General features: G+C 44.6%; 1 protein-coding gene across 1 annotated transcript in view; it reads right to left on the bottom strand.

The window, feature by feature from the left end:
- Positions 1–11,228: 11,228 nt before the first annotated feature.
- Positions 11,229–17,929, bottom strand: part of CDK15 (cyclin dependent kinase 15) — a 98,484-nt gene continuing 91,783 nt past the window's right edge. The window contains exons 13-14 of the mRNA XM_019523512.1: positions 13,307–13,444; positions 11,229–12,111 (exon numbers count right to left, since the gene is read on the bottom strand). Coding sequence (XP_019379057.1) covers positions 13,335–13,444 — 110 coding nt within the window. The 3' untranslated portion in view covers positions 11,229–12,111; positions 13,307–13,334. The remainder of the gene's footprint in view (positions 12,112–13,306; positions 13,445–17,929) is intronic.

A 17,929-nucleotide genomic window follows, 5' to 3' on the forward strand; every position in this document is an offset into this window, starting at 1 on the left:
CATGATCTTCTGGCTTCTTTCCAACATTTGTGGCTAACACTCTGATTTGTCACCTTTAGGGGGCTTTAAGACAAAGTAAGGACATTATTTCCCACATAACCACAAGCAAGCCCTTCCTCATATCTGCCCTATGTGTGCTTGTTCAGTTTGGAGACAGTTAATCTAATCAGGGCTCTTTCACCCTGAGGTGCAGTTACACCTCATGCAGGCACAGGAAGATGCTCAATATCACTACTGCAGCTGTAAGTCTGCCAATAAATAAGCATATGTATATATTTAATGACTGCTGACAAAGGACCAGGTTCTCGTCTTGGTTATGTAAACCTGGAGTGTGTTAGCTTCACTGAAGTCAGTGACATTGGCTGTATCAGCATAAAACCCAAATGCAGGATATCACCCTCATTCAAGATAGCACTTGAGCATGTATTTAAAATTAAGTGCATATTTAAGTGCTTTTCTGAATCAGCACCTGCCTCTGAATTGGTATATTTCAATACCACCTGGAATGTACCATAAATTATTTTTGTATAAATGAGATTCAAATTTGATGCTCAGTCTTTTTTTTTTTTAAACAAACCCAAACTTTGCATAATGCGAAACAGTGATTTCTCAGTGTGGACATTTATCAGTAGAAAAGACACAGTGTCATTCTGTCCTTTGAACATTACAATGTAGCCATCAAATGAAGATATTTGTTGGAGAGAATGCTAAGGCTTTGTATATAGCATATCTTTTCTCCCATCTACAGCCAAAATAGAAGTGATCAGTATGGTGCAGGTCATATAGCTGTCTTCTACAAGGGCATGGCTGCATCTTCTCAAAAATGAAAAATTGCTAATTCGTAAGTTAGAATGCTTCTTAAATTTGAAGTCTGTGGAAACCTGTCTTACATAATTGTTCCTAAGCAAAGAGTGGCAATTGGCTTACTGAATAGTGAAATCAGGTTTGTTTTTTTCTGGCTCTCCTGTTTGCATCAAAAATGCTGTATGCATCCCTGCATATGTACATTTGAACATTCATTTTTAAATTAAATGTATTATGTATACATCTCTATTTTTATGAGAATTTATATTTAAAAGATATTTGCCCAATTGAAAAAAGAGAGAATGTGTATATTATATTTAAGGTTATTCTCAGTTTGATTCCAAGCCAGTTATAAACCATATTACGGTATAATGGAGCTGACTTTTGACCAGCCATATAAATGGGGTTATTTGCACACTATAATCCTTGGATGTCAACTTACATTGTTATACTGTTATACTCAAAACTGCTATTGATTTGTGCAGCTCTTCATTTCCCATAAGTTGTTTGAGAGCTTTCTTTTTAATTTTTTCTCTGACTTGTGAAAAGTGCACATATTGCTGCTGTGACATCATGCTTAAAAATATACCCAAGTAGTGCTGTGAGGTATGACTTCTGGGGGTTTTCTTTTTCCTTTTTAGCTAGCAATAAGATTTGTCCCTACTTGAGGTCCTCATCAGCTAATAACTGAGTAGCTACCCTGCTTTTTGTGCCTCTTTCATTTTCCCCAGATGAAAGGCATTTTCTATTAAAACACATTGGCTTCAGCTAGCAGAAGGTCCCAGGTGTCTACCCTGAGGCTGAGCCACTGCTTTAAAAGTTTTATACACAATCCTTAAGTGATTTTTGAGCACAATAACAATAGTGAAATATCAAAAATCTCAGACTCTCATTATCAGAAGCACAGCATAAAAGGCATTTCTCAGTCTGCTTCCTATTCCCCATTCCCAAATCATCAGATGCTGTGACATGGCTCCATCACACCAAGGCTAACAGTCCCAACAAACGGAAAATTATTTCCAACTGGCAAACATGCTGTTTACTTTCCAGAAAAATTGCACTTTCCAATCTGACAGCTGATCAAGGGATCTCCCGCTGCTGTCAGCTTGAAGAAGTGTTTAAACACAGGGAAGGGAGTTTAAACATTTTCTCATTATCACAGAATAAAAAAAATTAAAATAAATAAATAAATAAAGGCATTGAGTCTTGCAGACCACCTGCTGTGAGAGTAATGAAGCTGTGTCACATGACCAGACTGTGAGGACTTTTATCTCTGCCCCCAATATCATTACTGAAGTGACACCTGTCACATGACCCTATGTCAGATCTTTTATCTGTATTCCCCAAATGCAGTTCTGGGTTGTATGTGCTTTTTTTGTAAAGAGCATTGCCCGCTTGTGCCATTGTAAATGGATGGAGTTTTGTCAGCACCCTCTGTTTTGCTTTTCTTGGAGATTTAAAATTGACCATAATAATTTGCTCTGGGCTGAGGCAAAACAGAATCTTGGCCTTGGAAAAGTGTTATTTGATTGACTTCAGGCTTTTTAAAAGCAAGTATTCATTAAAAAAAAACCCGCTGTTAAATTCTACATATGTGTGTGTTCTAAACTGAGGTTCCCTTTGAACTAAAAAAATCTTTAAAATATATATTTTTGGTGTGTCCTTTTTTTCTCTTTTTTTATTATCAGCCTGGAGTTATTCATGCCCACTGAGCAGGACCCTGCTCAACCTTGCCAACATGCTTTATTCTTTTGGGAGGGGGAGGGGAGTAGGAGTGAGGTTATCCTTTTCAGTCCTCTGTTGACACTACCTTTTTAGGATGCCTCTGAATGCCCTTTACAAAAGAGGGTTTATACAGTGTTCACCAGCAAATACATAACTTTTTACACCAGCCACCATACAATGATAATAATGTTTAGCATGTCAACGATGGGAAGCATTTTCAAAGTGCTAATTATTAATTTGGAACAGAGACAAGCACCTGATAATGATTTCTGATGAAGGCTAGATTTGAACAGGAAACCTGGAGGTGAAAGATCCAGATAGCATTGTCATTCCCCAGAGTAGGTCCCCTCCCTAGGTATAACAGCTCTATTAGGACCATGCCGTCTGCTTTGCAGTTGTCTTTGTGCTGTTTTGTAGCAGAGGGGGTGGGGAGTTCCTTCCACGCTCCCTTCCCCACTGCCCTCCTCCTTCAGCTGAGTAGGACTTTGGCCCACAAACTCTGCATTCAGCCTGGATCTTAGGAAATCTGCTAGCAGCTGGAGCCTTTGGGATCCCCTCTGTACCACCTCCTTCCCAGTTTCCATGGCAACACCAGTTCAGGCCTTTTTTTCTTCTTCTTCTGCTCACAGTTGCCCCCTAAATCACTCCAGGGTGGGTCAGGGACAGTGACTTCACAAAGCTAAACATTTTTATATTAGTTCTGTCCCAGTTGTCATTAGCTTAGGAGGTACATCCCTATAGTGTTGGGAAGGGGATGGAAGTGATATAGTGGAGAAGGAAATTTGCCATCCCAAAATCCCACCTACAAACTCTCTAGGGCAGAGGTTCTCAAACTGTGGTCTGTGGACCACCACTGGTCCACGAGCTCCATTCAGGTGGTCCGCAGAAAGGTTGTGGAACAATCGAGAATATCTGTACTTGTAAGGTAAGGCTACTGATATTACAATATGAATCGTGGGCTTTGATTTGTAGAATAAAAAAAAGTTCGTTAAGTGGTCTGCCGAGACCCTCAGCAATTTTCAAGTGGTCCACGAAAAAAGAAAGTTTGAGAACCACTGCTCTAGGGCACTCACATTAGGCTTTCCTGATAGGATAAGAAGAGTGCTGATGACTAGTACATCCCTTTGCTAGGGCTGTCTTGGTTTTCCACCTTCACAGAGACAGAAGATGCAATTTAGCCCTCAGGCAATTTACTAGAAATGCCTTTTCTCATTGTGGGGTAGGGCAATGGAAAACAAAATAGATTTAGTTTGAAAATAGGTGGCTGTGCAAGTGCTAAAACTACTTTCCATAAGCATTTGTATGGTCTGTCTCCCTGTCTATGCATTACAAAGCCTTTACTTCAACATCTTAGGTGCTTAGTAGCCCTCAGTTAGGAGGAGACTTCAGACTAATCAGCGGGAAGCTACATGATATGCCTCCTCTCATGTCCCTATACTTTACGTAGCAATTGCCAGTGGGGCAAAGGAAATGTAAAGCAGTGCCCTTCTAATTGGGCAGCTGCATACACCTATTTTGCAGGTGCAAATGACTACACAAGATGCATGATAATAGAGAGCTAGGTCCTATTGTCTGGATGGTCAGTAGTTTAGTTAGAAATGCATCATATTCATCTGAGAATATGCAGTGGCAGAGGTGATATCTTTTACTAGACCAATTAAATAGTTGCAAAAACAATTCTTTAATTGCAAGCTTTTGGGCTCACTCGCCCTTCCTCAGGCAAAGGAGAATACATAGATTGTAACACTTCTCCCTGGTAGAAATGAAACTTCATATTGCACAGGAGAATAACAAGATGTTATAGGTTCCCCTGGGTGGAAAAGTTCATTTTATGCAAATTGGGCTCACATAAAAGTTTGAGCAGCCTGTTCATATTCATGCATATTCATCTGTGCTCTTGCCTGTACTATATGCAGTTCTGCTAGCAAAACTGCATCTACTAGGGCTGTAAAAATATCACATCCAGTAGTTGACATGGCTCTGCTGGCAAACCCCATCCTCCTGTGCATGTAGCTCTGAAAGCAGAAGGTGGCTTCTGCAAGCCAAGCTTCTGCTGTTCAGGGAACTGGCACAGCTCAGAAAATAGAAAAACTCTTGCTGGCAGAGCTGTGCCTACATGAAGGGAGCCCAGCTGCCTTTGTGCTGCTGCTGTAGTTAGTGGCAGCAGGCCCCACACTATAGACAGTGACTATCTGTTGGAAGTTATTTCCAGCTAGTAGCTAACTACTAGGTGAGTGAGAGACTTTGTTGTTGATGATAATAACCAACCCCCACCCCAACAACCAGCATTAAAAATAGGAAATTACCAGAGAGGTGCATGTGCAAGTCAAACTTTATAAGGTCTGGTCTGGATCCTGTTTATACCACAGCTAAACTGTTGGAAATCTGTGGACTAGGGAATGTCTCTACTGTCAGTTTGTATCATGACCTAGGGTGTGCTTGAACCCTGACCCACTTACCTTAGGTCTGAGGTTTCCAAACTTTTTCTTATTGCATACTCCCTTCCAGATTTACCATCTGCCTGCATACCCTTACCAGCATACATTTTACATTTTAACCCCTTAAATTATTATTATATTGAAAATTAAACCTGCTGTTACACAATTTCTCCCATGTACCCCCCAGGGGTACGCATACCACAGTTTGGGAACCCCTGTCTTACATGCTTATATTCTTTTATCTCATGCCCCAGCATGCCTGGAAGTTTGCTAGGAAAGAAGACCCAGGGCCCTACAACATGCTGGGCCTTACCAATGCCCTTATCAGAGGTAGAATGGGTTTGTGACTGAGACCATTTTGCACCAACAGCAGTCCCAGGACCCCCTCATTGGAGGGCTGTCTCTTACCTTCCTCTGACTCCCTCCCCCTGTGCAAGCCTTGGCTGATGTAATAAAACATTTGTGCATCAACCGATCCAACACCCTGCCTTTTCTCCTTCCCCAGACAAATTGCATCCATGGGAATTCTTTGTCAGACATCTTTGCTCAGTCAAAGATGACAACTGATAGGGCAGCTAGCTGTATCACACAATATCACAGAATAAAGCAGCATATGAAAGGTCAATCACAACCGTGTGAAAAAAAATGTTTGCATATGTCAGACCTTTTAGGCACTTGCTGCAGCTGAGATACACTGACCATGGAAGCAGTGTCATGAGAAAGCTAAGGAAATGAAGCAAACTTATACAACAACAACAAATTAACAGTGCAACGTCTGCTGCTGCCCTAGAAGCATGGCTTTGTTACAGGAAATGCAAGCAGGTAATGGGTGAAGCCCCCAGCACTGAACTTCTAGGCTAGGAACAGACATTCAAAAACCCTGAGCCTGAATTAATTCAATCTTTGCAGGTTAGTCTAACCTAGCTAGGCTGAACCAGTTTGTAACGGGACAGGCACTCTCTCTGGCCTGAGGATATTCAGGCGCATGCCTGCAGTGGCTCAGGCTAAAAGTGCTAGAGCAGCCTTCTCTTCCCTTGTACAGTGCTGAGCTGAGGGGCGGGAGGGAGGGGGAGGGGTCTATCTAGGCCCCTGGCAGGACATTCTGAGTGATTAGGGAGCTCTGCCTGTACCACCCCAGGTTTTTCCGTGCCCACTGGTCAAGGGGCAGGAGTGTTGCCAGCCCCCAGCCCCCTGCTAGCACTCTGAGGCAAGGGGCATGGGAGTGCAGTGAATGTATCTGTTGATGATATGGAGCTTTTCAATCTCCCGCCCTGCTTCTTTATGCTGTCTGCAGCAAACTGACAGGTGAGTAAGCCAGCAGGGGGCTCACAACAGCGTTTATCTCCCAACCAGCAAAACAGCAGCCTTTCTCCATTAGTTCAAACTCTTCTTAAACAGCTTACCAGCTGGCCTGTTGATTAGCTCCAAACAGCCTTAAGCAGTCACTGTTCTGTCTGCCTGGCCCAGTGAAATTGGAGACACACACACATCTGCATTAGCTATCATACCACATGCCAAGGGTCTGCTGGGGTGGGATCCCTGCTGTGAGAGATGAGAGGAAAGGGGGATTTCCTGCTTGAGCAGCAAAGGTGGGGTAGGGCAGGGGGAAGTCAGGCAGACCCTGCCTTGCCTACAAGTCTCTGCTGAGTTCTAGTGAGGGAGAGGAGGGTAGGGGCCAGCCCTGTTGTGGAGCAGAGAGCCGTACCCAGCCCAAAGAGCATGCCAGGATGCTGGGGGAGTCTGGTTTATCTTAAACCAGCAAGGGGTCTGGGACAGACATTGCATAAGCAGGTATGAGCCAAATCAGTTAAGTTTGATACTACATTCAGCCAGGTTTATCTCAAACTGATTTCAGCCATTTTCAAACTGGTTTATGTGCACTGAACATCTGTCCTGTTACAGGTTTAAACCAATTACTGATCACTTAAACCAGTTTATGTGTAATGTCTGTCCCTAGCCCTAGTGACACAATCCATCTCTTCACCCAGTTTCAGTTCAGGACAGTTTGGTGGAGGAAGAGAAAGACTCACAGAATTTGCAGTCCCTGCAAACAGGCACAACTGGGGATGTAAATGAGACCATTATATTGGAACTAAACAAGAACCTGTTCTCTGAATTATTCCTTGTGAAGACAGGCATCCAAGATCAGGAGCCCAAGCCAAGCAAGTACTTTCCCCCTGTGTAAGCATGGGAGTCACCGAGGTATTTTTAACAGTTTTGACAGATGGTTTGTGCCAAGAACATGAACTTCTGCAATGGGTGAGCTGGCATGCCTGGGAAATGAAGGGTGGTGAGTGAGGTGATGGAATCTGCACACCATAACATCCTCTCTTGACCTTGCATTTACCTATGTGGACCCAGTGGATAGTGGTAGGACACAGTGCATGCACTTGCCATCCTACCACAGTGCCTCTAGAGTCAGATGACACTGTGGATGGGAAAACAGGGAGCCTATGTGTGTCTTACAAAAATTAATGAGGCCCAGCCCAACCCAGGATTTACCCCTTCATTCACTCCTTTTGTTCAAATTCTTCTTTCACATGCATTAGTGACTTTTTCCTGCTGTTGCTGCTGTGGCCTCAGTTTTTCTCTGCACCTGCTTCTACCCACCATCCAGCTGCATGCACGTGGCCCCAGCACAGCTCCTTGATTCCCAGCTCTGGGGTGAGTGCTCGTGAAGCACACCACCACCAGAATACTGCCAAAGCCCTTTGGATTCAAGTGCTGGATCCAGTGGTTCCACGGGCTGGATTTGGCCTGAATGCCATATGTTGCTGACCCCCTGAACTATAGCACTGATATTGAAGTACTTTTCCCCTAACTTTCAGAAGAGCCCCTCTAAGAAATGCTGTGGGAGTTTGGGTTGGGTGAGATCTCTCAGATACTCCCACTAGCCTTTCCTCCACCAGGAGTACTTTTCCTATTCATAGTCTGTCAGCAGCTCAGAGATCAAGAAGATTAAAAGAGGCTTATAACTCATTCATACACCCATGCTCAGTGGAATAATTATACCAAAAACAATCTTTGTTTGGCTCTCCTTAATTCCTCGCCTCCCCCATGCTCATAAACACCTACACTTATTTTGGACATAAGAAGACCTCTCAATTCAGCTCTAGGCAACCAGCCCACAATGTGCATTTCTAATGCTTCGCTGGTGTGGAACCAGTATACTGATAATCCTGTTAGTAATGGCAGAAGCTCCCTCTAGGAAATTATAACAAATAGTCTTAAACAATTCCTTTTGTTGACAACTTTATCCAAGAAACCATCTTCCCTTGAGACTCCACTCAACTTTATAGACTAATCCCCTCCTTCCCTCAGGAGCTCCCTTTGTTGGAGGGGATGGTAGGCAAACTGCAGGAGTGACAGGTCTCTGTAAGCCTTGGATCAGTCTTGACATTCTTTCAATTGTCAGCTCCCATCTGTCCTGTTTGAACATCCATCTTCTGGTCCAGGGATCTCTCTATTAAGCGACACATGGTTGGATTTATTCTGAAGGTCCAGACTGCACTGTTATATCTTGGTTGCCAAGACAGTCTGTTCTTGGGGGGTGGGAAGCAATGTCAAAAACAAACAAAAAAGCCAAACAAAAGAGAAACCAGGATATCTATATCAGATCCTTTCTTTTCTCTGAAAGATGATTTTTTTAAAAGTGAACCTCCCTGGACCAGGTTCTTCCCTCAGTTATACCAGTGTGAATGGTCCTGTAGCTTCTCTGACTTCAGAGGAGCAATTGCAGAAGCAGGCTGGGATAACTGGCAGCAGGATCTGTCCCTATAACCACAGGACACTATCAGGGTAAGAACTGAGCTTTCTTGATGAAATACATTTATAAATTAAAATTTAAAAAATGGATCATAATTCCAAATATTTCCCTTGGGTTATTACCTTTGAGTTATTTTGATTATTACAAATGAATGCTAACATAACTATGGCCTAGGTAGCATAGCAGCACACAGTGCTAACAGGGCCCCTGCAATATCTATCCACATTCTAAAATACCAGTGTGAGGTCCCTAAACTCCCACTCAGAAAAGTAGACTGGAGGAAGTATAGAAAGGTGGAGACTCATGGAGCTTTGGCCTCGAACCAATATTTCCTTGGGGACAGATCTAGCACAGCCAATTTCCTTTCTGGATCACTGGGAGAAAGGGAAGGAGATAGTGACAATTTGCTGCCCCTTATGGTGAGTTCACAGCAAAGCCACCATTCAGCCTTGTATGCTTAATATTTTACTTTTAATTATCTTTGCACTTATATCATATTGAGCAATGAAAGTAGGCTGGTCTTTTATGTTATTTGTCAAGTTAATTTTCTCATGTATCAGCACAATACTTATCTATTAGATGCCTAGTTAGTAGTGTTTAGATTCCTTTAAAAATGCTTTATCATTGTCATAAAGATGTTTCCATTATTTTAAAAAGTTACCAATGAAATCTTACAGCTTGTTGTTCCAAGAAATTCTAAAAACCTAAGTATTGGATTCCATCACTGGGGCTCAACCTTTTCTACAAGGAGGCCAAAAATTAATATCAGAAATGGGCTGAGGCTTAGAAAAGGACTGCTGGAGCAGTCCTTTTCTCCATGCTCAGTGGCATGTCAGTGCAGGCTCTGGCCTGGGGCTTTACTTTCACATGGCTTCAGAGCTCCCAGGCTTAATGCTGCTGCTATCTGCACCCTCTACTTTCCCTGCCAGAGGCAGCATTCACCCCCTGGGCTCAGGAACCTTGTGAAAGCAGTGGCTCTGGCCAGAGTCCACACTGACATGCTGATGAGCTTGGAGAACTCACTGCATGTGCACAGCCCCATAGGTGGCAGGCCTGTTGCTCAGGCTTCATGGGCTACATGCAGCCTGCAGGCCATGGGTTGAGCACCACTGGATTACATCTTACAGATAGGGTGACCACCCGTCCTTAATTGGGCATGACAGTCCCAAAATGGGACCATCACCACCCAGTCCTGGGCTGCATGACTAAGGGACAGCATTCGTCCCAGATTTGCAGTATCATGCAGGAATCTGTTTTCTGTTCACCACAGAAAAACATGGGAAGTGGCAGGTTTCTCCTTGCAGGCTGGTAGAATTCCAGCCTACAAGGGGCTGGGGAGAGCAGGACGCAGGGGCCTCTATGTGCACGTGTATGCGCGTACACATGCACGTGGCCAGGAATACAGCCCCAGGCAGTGGTGGAAAGCAGCTCCCCCAGCTGTCTGCAGGTAAGTCTATGGTGGGGAGGGGCAGATTGAGACCCCCCAGGGTGAGAGAAGGAGTGGGGCAGGGTTGGTGCCTGGGGCTGAGGATGCTGCAGTGCATGGGGAACAAGGGAGGAAAGTATGGTTGCAGGGCCTGGCCAGGGAGAAGGACAGAGCCATGGGTGGCTCATGTTGGGGGGGGGCAGAGCAGGAGGCAGCTGCCTGCTGCTCTATGTACTCCCAGGGAGGGGGGTATGGGGAAGCACTTGCCCCCCACATTTGTGCACAGGGCAGCGGAAGATGTGAGCTTGGGGCTTCCCACCCTGCTGTCCTGGCCCTGGGAGTCCTGCACTGGTCGTGTCACCACGGCAAGGTGCTTCATGCCCGCCTGATGGCAGGTGTGCAGCATAGTGCCCCTCGCTACTGCTGGGCAGGCAGGGGGTGCCTTGCCATGGGGGTGCAGCTGGTATGAGGCTCCTAGGGGCAGCAGGACAGTAGGGTGGAGAGCCCTGAGCCTGCAGCAGGCAGCCTGCTCCCACCTCCCATGGGCTCGGTTCAGCTCTGCTCCAGCCATGCTGCATGGGCAGGGGCAAGTGGATATGTGTCCCTCCTTCCAATTTGGAAAAGGTGGTCACCCTACTTACATATTAACCTGTGGAAGAGGGTATGAGTTGACTTTTAAGTTTGTTAAATATGTAAGGCAAGTGAGGAAGAAAAAGGAACATTAACGAGAAATCTAGTCTGTATTTTAAAAATCCATTAAGAGTAGTTTAAGGTTCTATACACATCCCTGAATCGCCCTGAGGGCCAGTCTCTGCTGATTTTTGTAGGGCTTGGTATTTAAAAATGTTGGTGTGGTAGCCTTAGAGCAGGGGTGGGCAATTATTTTGAGTGGAGGGCTGCTACTGAGTTTCGGCAAGCCATCGAGGCCTGCATGACAGGCAGCCCAGGGCAGATAAATATTTATTTTCTAAATTTTGTAAGGGTCCTGTGGGCCGGATAGAATGGCCTGGTGGGCCGCACCTGGCCCGTGGGCTGCATTTTGCCTTAGTGATGTTGTAGCCATAATGGTCCAGGAATCATGCAAGAGGCTAGGATTGTTCTGGTGTGATATCTTTTATTGGACCAACCGCATAGTTGGGATGAAGTTAGACAAGCTTTCAAATGCATTAGACAGAAGCTTTAGCAGCAAAATGCATTGCACTGATTCTGCCAACACTAAAGCATGAGCATAATTTTACTCAACTGACTATGCCTACAGACTTCAGTGGAATTGAATGTTACATGTATTTATGGATCCAGGACCCCTCTGACTATGCAAAGAAACCTGTGAAACTGGCCAGACCAGTGGTGCCCAACCTTCTCCCCCAGCAGGCTGGATGGGCAGTGCCTGGTCTACCTATGGGCCAAATCCAGCTGGTGGTCTCAGTTTAGTACCCAGGTGGGCATGTTGAGGCCCCATCTGGCCATGCAGAAGTACAGGGTACAGCCTGGTCCCTATTTGGCCATGTGGGGGAAGAGGACGTGTCCCAGTCCTGACCAGCCCTGCAGGGGAGGGAAGGGGCCTGGCTGGGTCCCATGCGGGGGAGGGAGCGTGGCCCTATTGGTGGGGGACAACAGGGTGTGACCTGGATGCATGGGGGGAAGGTGGTGTGGCCCAACCCCAATCTGGCCATGCAGGGGGGAGGGGGCATGGCCCACCTCTGACCTCCCATGTGGGGCGTGCGAATTTGGAAACAGTACTTCCACTGCTCCTCTACCACCAAATTTTATAACCTGTGGGGAGTCCTTGCAGGCCTGATGTCATGGCTCTGTGGGCTGCAGGGTGAGCATTCCTGGACTAGGCACAAACTGCTCTCAAATGCTAAATGTAAGCAAACTGGATAAAATGGATGTTTCTGTAATTATTTCTGGGAAGCCCCATGATCTTTCAGCAACAGGTGTTACTTGTAACCCTAGCAAGTTATAAAAAAAAAAAAGTTTCCAGGTTGAAACATCACTTTCTGTTAGCCATTTGCCTTTAAAACTGAAACAAGCAAATAAAAACAAGGATGTGTCAGCTTTAGCATTTTTACCTAGCACCATTCAGGCACTGGAGAATACATAGTGGGGCAGTTTCTGGTGCTTATTTAAAACCGAAATAAATAGATCTACTGAAGTTATCCTGGTGTTACGCAGAAAGCAGAATCTGACATATAGCATGCAAAACGGCAGTGTGTTACAAAAATATCAGTGGTAGCAGAGTCAAGTGAGTCCGGAGGCTTTGGGGTACCTTAGATGCTGTAATAACCTTAGCTGAGTTGCTTTGCATCACTGGTGATTCATCAGGCGGAGTGACCTGGTGGTGCTCACCTCCACTCCAGAAGAGAGTATAGTTGGGTATATGGAATACATCCCCTTATTGGCATTTTGAGACTTAAAATGTAAAAGCTTGAACGATAAATTCCAGTCTCCAGATCTCTGGCTGGTTAGAGCAGATTAGTGCTGAGGACCACAGAATAGAAGCCATCCATTGGGAGAACATGGGCTCACAAACTCCAGTGTAGGGAAGTCCCACCCTTGACAGAATGCATGTGCTGCCAAATCTAGGCATGCACCAAACCCAGACATATATTGGTAAATCTGTTCCGGGGGCACTTCTTGTGCCTGCCCTCAAGCACAGGGGAGACAAGAGATCTTTGCTGCATTTCTGTGTGTGGTGCATGGGAGCCAGTGTAGATAGATTTAACAATTAAAATGTTTCAAATGCCTTTGAAATGTTTCAAAGGACAAGCTGCACAAACTCCCAGGAATATCTCTTGAAATGAGGTACTATTTTGGGGTGTTTCACTTTTGCTTACATCTGTCTGCACAGGGGAAGGAGGGAGAATGGGATGGGCAATCCCAGGGCACTGCCAGATCCTCACTGAGACCCCTGCAACTGCTGCTGGGTCTTCCACCCCTGCCAGCCCCAGAGCTGGGCTTGCTTTCCTGGGACATCCCTGCTCACTCCTGGGAGGGTTGGGGGGGGCGGTGGGGGTGGGAAGCTCCTTGTTGTCAGCAGAGCCAGATACTTTTTGGAGCCATGTCAATCCATGTGGGAGGCAGGGTCTCCGAATAGCCCGGATTGATGAAGCTGCAGCTTAAAACTCTCTTCTTTTAGCTCCTCACCCAAAAGGAAGTTGATCATTCTGATATTTCACCAGAACTTGCTGGAACTGGCTTGGGGATGATGCTTCTGGTGAGGATCAAATAGGTCACAGATTTCTGGTTGCAGCCTCACTCCTGGGACTGTAAACAGTGATTGTGCTGTGAAGAAAAAGTGAAGGAGAAGACCACAGAAAGAATATATTTCTCATCACACCGGCTCAGTTGTGGCTACCCTTATTGCAGTTTGGAGTACAGAACACCATTGCAATTTACTGTGCTTCCAAAGCTCGGCTTGTGGGGAGGGAGACAAAAGCAATTCAGCAACAGTAGTTGGGCCTTCAGTGAAGTTCTGATCTGCATAATGTTCCTCAAAGCCACTCTTCAGAGAAACAGTTTTGTGTGCCAACAGAATTCGTCTGGAAAATCCTTTCGGCTGAATTGCTGTTTATGCGGCTAAATCTCTGATCTGCATCAATTTGTGACTGTCCCTAGTTCCTGACTTAGAAAAATGCGCTACTTAAGTAGCAGGCACTCCAAATCAGTGCCTCCAAAGCTGTGGATTTTATGTACTACTGGTGGTCTGCCATGGTTGTACAAGGCTAAGACGTTATCTTGCCTTTGTACAGCATTTTCAAATACAAGTTGTATCATTTGGGTGCTTGGTGGTATACATTACATTTTGAGATTTGACAGTGATCCATTGTCCCCCCAAATTTGGGAACTGATGATCTAGAAAACAAAGTCTAGGATGCTGTATAAACATATTTCCCAAGGCCTTGGCTCTACAAGCACATCAACTGGTAAGTGGTCTCAGTACAGAGTCTATGAACAGAGTTAGATGGGTGTCAAGATGCTTTTTGAAGATCACCAGATGTTTGCAGGGTTAAGCCCTTTTAATTCAAGACATTGTTTAGCCAATGGAAAGAGGAAGATTTTTTAACGCTAGACACCCATGTAACTTTTATTTGGGTTTTGGTAGCAGTGAGCTAGTAGTTACCCTTCCTTGGTTTACAGTGCCTTCACTTCTAAAAGCTGAGTAAGGGAAATCTTATGTTATTGCTTTTCTAGCATCCTTGTTCACATCACCTGGCATTTAAAGTAGCTTGGAAATGTCTTTCTCTCAGCTCACTTTCTTGTGCATTTTTGGAGGAGGAAGGAAAGAATGGAGGAGGGATTGTTTACTTCAGTCTTCCTTTTCCCTAAAAATCTCATCATGCCCATTTTTTAACCCCCCCAAAAAGGAACAACAGCTAAAACATTATTTGGCAGAACAGGAGTGGGAATGTAACCCACTAATCAAAAGGATTCAAATCGATCCGTGTGCTGCCAAGCTCTCTCCTTCCCACCCAGTGGAGGGGGGGAAAAAAAGAAAAAGCAAAAAGAGATAGAGCAAAGGCGCAGAGCTTCTATCCTTCAGCAGTCTCACAAATGCAAAACCTTCCACTCCAGTGACTCCTCATTAACTTTCTGAATCTGACAGTCTAATTATTGCAGCTGCTTCGCGCTTAGAATAAATAAATACTAAAGTGGGTGTTTAAAGAAATTGAGAAGGGAAATTCAGTCATCTAGACAGTCAATAGAGAGAGTTTATTTTAAATTTTTATATTCTTATGTATTTATATCATTTTGGGAAAGATAATGAGATAGTTGTCTTTCAGACTAATTGAGTTCCTAGGCTCAGAGCTGCTTGCTGTCACCCTCTCAAACTTAGCTTTAACTTTTGTGCTTAGAAATCTGATCACTCCATTTACTCTTTTCTGCTGATAACTGGGGAAGGCAGAAGTGCACCCAAGTGTGAAGAGTGACTAAATGGTATCACAGGTCTCAGTACCTTTCATGGCAAGCAAGACAACTCAATCTCTTTTTTGATTTGCCTTGAACTGCTTTAAAGGGAAAGTGTGAGATAAAATTTAGTTTTGCAATTAAACAAAATAAGCATAAATGCTCTGAATCTGTGGTGCCCACATTATTCCAGGGGATTAGAAGCACTCACCGGTCACAGATACGTAGCTCCCAGCACATTAACTGAGGGCCATTTTACAGTTCTTCTGGATTTAGATCTGTGTGACTGAGAGCAGCATTTGGTTCATTGTCTATGACATTTATTTTTTTCAAAACTCTGATGGGCCAAACTCCACAGTTCTCGCTCAAGGGCTGCTCTCCTTGTGTTCAGAAAGTTTTCTGCTCTCCTTGTGTTTTGAAAGTGCAGTGTCTGCTCCAGGCAAACACTTCTGGCACTTTTCAACTGCTTTAGCAGGGGCTATGTTCCTAGAAACCTGTACTTCCGGTATATTGGGCATGTCTGTGCTGCCCAAGAGCTGCAGCTTAAGGCCACAAAGTTAACCTGCAATTCTTAATGTCTTTACATAGGCAAATCTGCCATAAAAACTGGTGTCTGAAAGTCAAGCCACTTGAGGTCAGTGGGAGCTCTACTTGCAAAAACAGTGAATGAGTGAGTAGGGATTTAGAAAACAATTCATCCGTGACTTCACTCCAAGGATTGTTTTGGTTTGTGTATCACAATATACTAACTCCCAAGTTACCCCCCCCGTAAGGCATAGTAAAAATACGATGTGTTGATCTAATGCATCCTTACTTCCTATGCATCCAAGTATAATTTTCAACATAGGATGTCTAATCTTGAAACCTGAGGATTCCCACATCCAGGACGCAGAGGTGTGGATATACTTTTCAGCTATGATGCAGAACCCAGTGAAAGCAATGACATTCCTCAAGAGACTGTTTCAGACAATTACCTTCTTAAGGCTGCCTACTGTTCACACTGTGCTTCAGTATCATTTCCCACTAGTGCAGCCTCACCAGTGGCAGTAGTGGAAACTCTAGGCTAGGCAAGATGGTGGCACCTTATCCAATGCTGCCTAGGCCTTCTCTGTCCCAAGTTAGGAATTGGTTAAAATGTCAGTGCCCTGTCAACCCCAGTGCTCCTTCCTTTCTGCCAAGCTGAAGCAGCAGTGAGAATTCTGGGAAGTTTAGGGAGGATCAGCATAGTGTAGATGCAGCCTATGTGCCAGAAGCTGGTTGGGAAGCATTCTCGTATGTCTTGAAAACAGTGGAATTAAATACAAACACTGGTTTTGAATTGATTTTTATATTCTCAAGCCACCAGTTCCCAAAGAGCAGACTTCCTCATCTGGCAAAGCAACAGCCCCATGTACCACTTACATTCCTAAAATAGGTCATAAATTGGACTTGCTGGCGCACAGACAATATGCTGGGCTTTTGGCTAGGGTTCCATGTCACCCAAGCTGTGAAAAAACTCACTGCTCAGTTGGGCATTCAAGTCCTGTGGGGAGCCTATACTTAGGCTCTTTGCTCCCTTAATCAATGCAGTCAGAAGCACTGCAGGCTCTTGAGCAAAGCTGCTCTCTGGTTTTAAAGTGCTTGCTGTGGGAATGTACCGATGCCATCTCTCATGTTCTGCTGTTCACCTTCTAGGCAGAAAGACTGCTCTAAAACCTCTGAGGGCAAGACCAATCAAAAATAATCTAAAATTACCACTAAGAATAAGTAGCAGCAAACATTACTCTGCCTGAGGTTTGACAATGTGGAGGGGGCAACTTGGGGGCTATTTTGACAGGAAACCTGTGCAGTCTGAGATGAAAATTGAGGCAGGAGGCTCTCAGCCTCTTGTGTTTTTGACTCAGTGAACTCCATTTTCTTGCATGAATTGTTCAGTTGTCAGCAAACATTGAGCCAGAACAGCGGAAGGATGCCCAAGGTTAGCATGGGGTTTAACTGGTACTGCTGTGGCATGGGGCTGGACTAGAGACGGCCAGAACTCCACTAGTTTGGCTGAGAGCAGGAAGGACCTGCAAAAGCTTGTCCTTTTAAAATAATAACTGCAGATGCTTCCTCTACCTGAAGACGGGTGTTTGTACCTGAAAGCTTGCAAAGAAGAATTTTTCCAACTATTTTAATTGGTCTACTAAAAGATACCAGATTTACCCAAAGAAACTTGTCCTTTTAAAATTGCCATTTCCAGACTATAAGACAGGCTAGAAGGAAGCCAGATGATGATCTTGTGAATGCCCTCTCCTGACACTTCACACATCCCACCAAACTTGCAGTGCTTCCATAATCAACCCCACCTGGACTACTGGTGGAATTTGAAGCAAGGGCTTACAATACCAAAAACTTGAATCTCTACCACTAGAAATGAAAGAGCTGCTCCATTAACTGGCTACTGTGGTAGATTCTCATCCTCCCATTGGCACCAACCACTAGAGAGGAGTCAACATGGATTACCCTTATTTTCCAGCACTTTACATCCAGGAAAAACAAAGTATGTACCAGTATTTTAGATCCCCTCTGCTCAAGTTCACCAAGAGGAAACTAAGAGCTCCCTGCACACCTCTCTAGCTCCCTGCCCCATGTGAGAGCAGCCTCTATCTTCTCATTAGCATTCATTTCAATAGCATAAAATTGTTATTTAGAAGGGCTCTAACCTCTGAGACAGAAGTTCCCCAATTATTTTTACAGAAAATGGCCTTTGGGAGGTATTCTCTAGCTACAAACTTGTTAAGGCAACTTATGAAAAAGGAAGTTCAGGCTACAGATATTTCAGAAAAGGGAAAAGGACTCCTGGCTGGTACATGCTTTTTTAAAATTTTGTTTCTCCCCCCT

This window comes from Gavialis gangeticus, unplaced genomic scaffold, assembly GCF_001723915.1.
Source record: "Gavialis gangeticus isolate Ggan-Ray unplaced genomic scaffold, GavGan_comp1, whole genome shotgun sequence".
NCBI lineage: Eukaryota > Metazoa > Chordata > Crocodylia > Gavialidae > Gavialis > Gavialis gangeticus.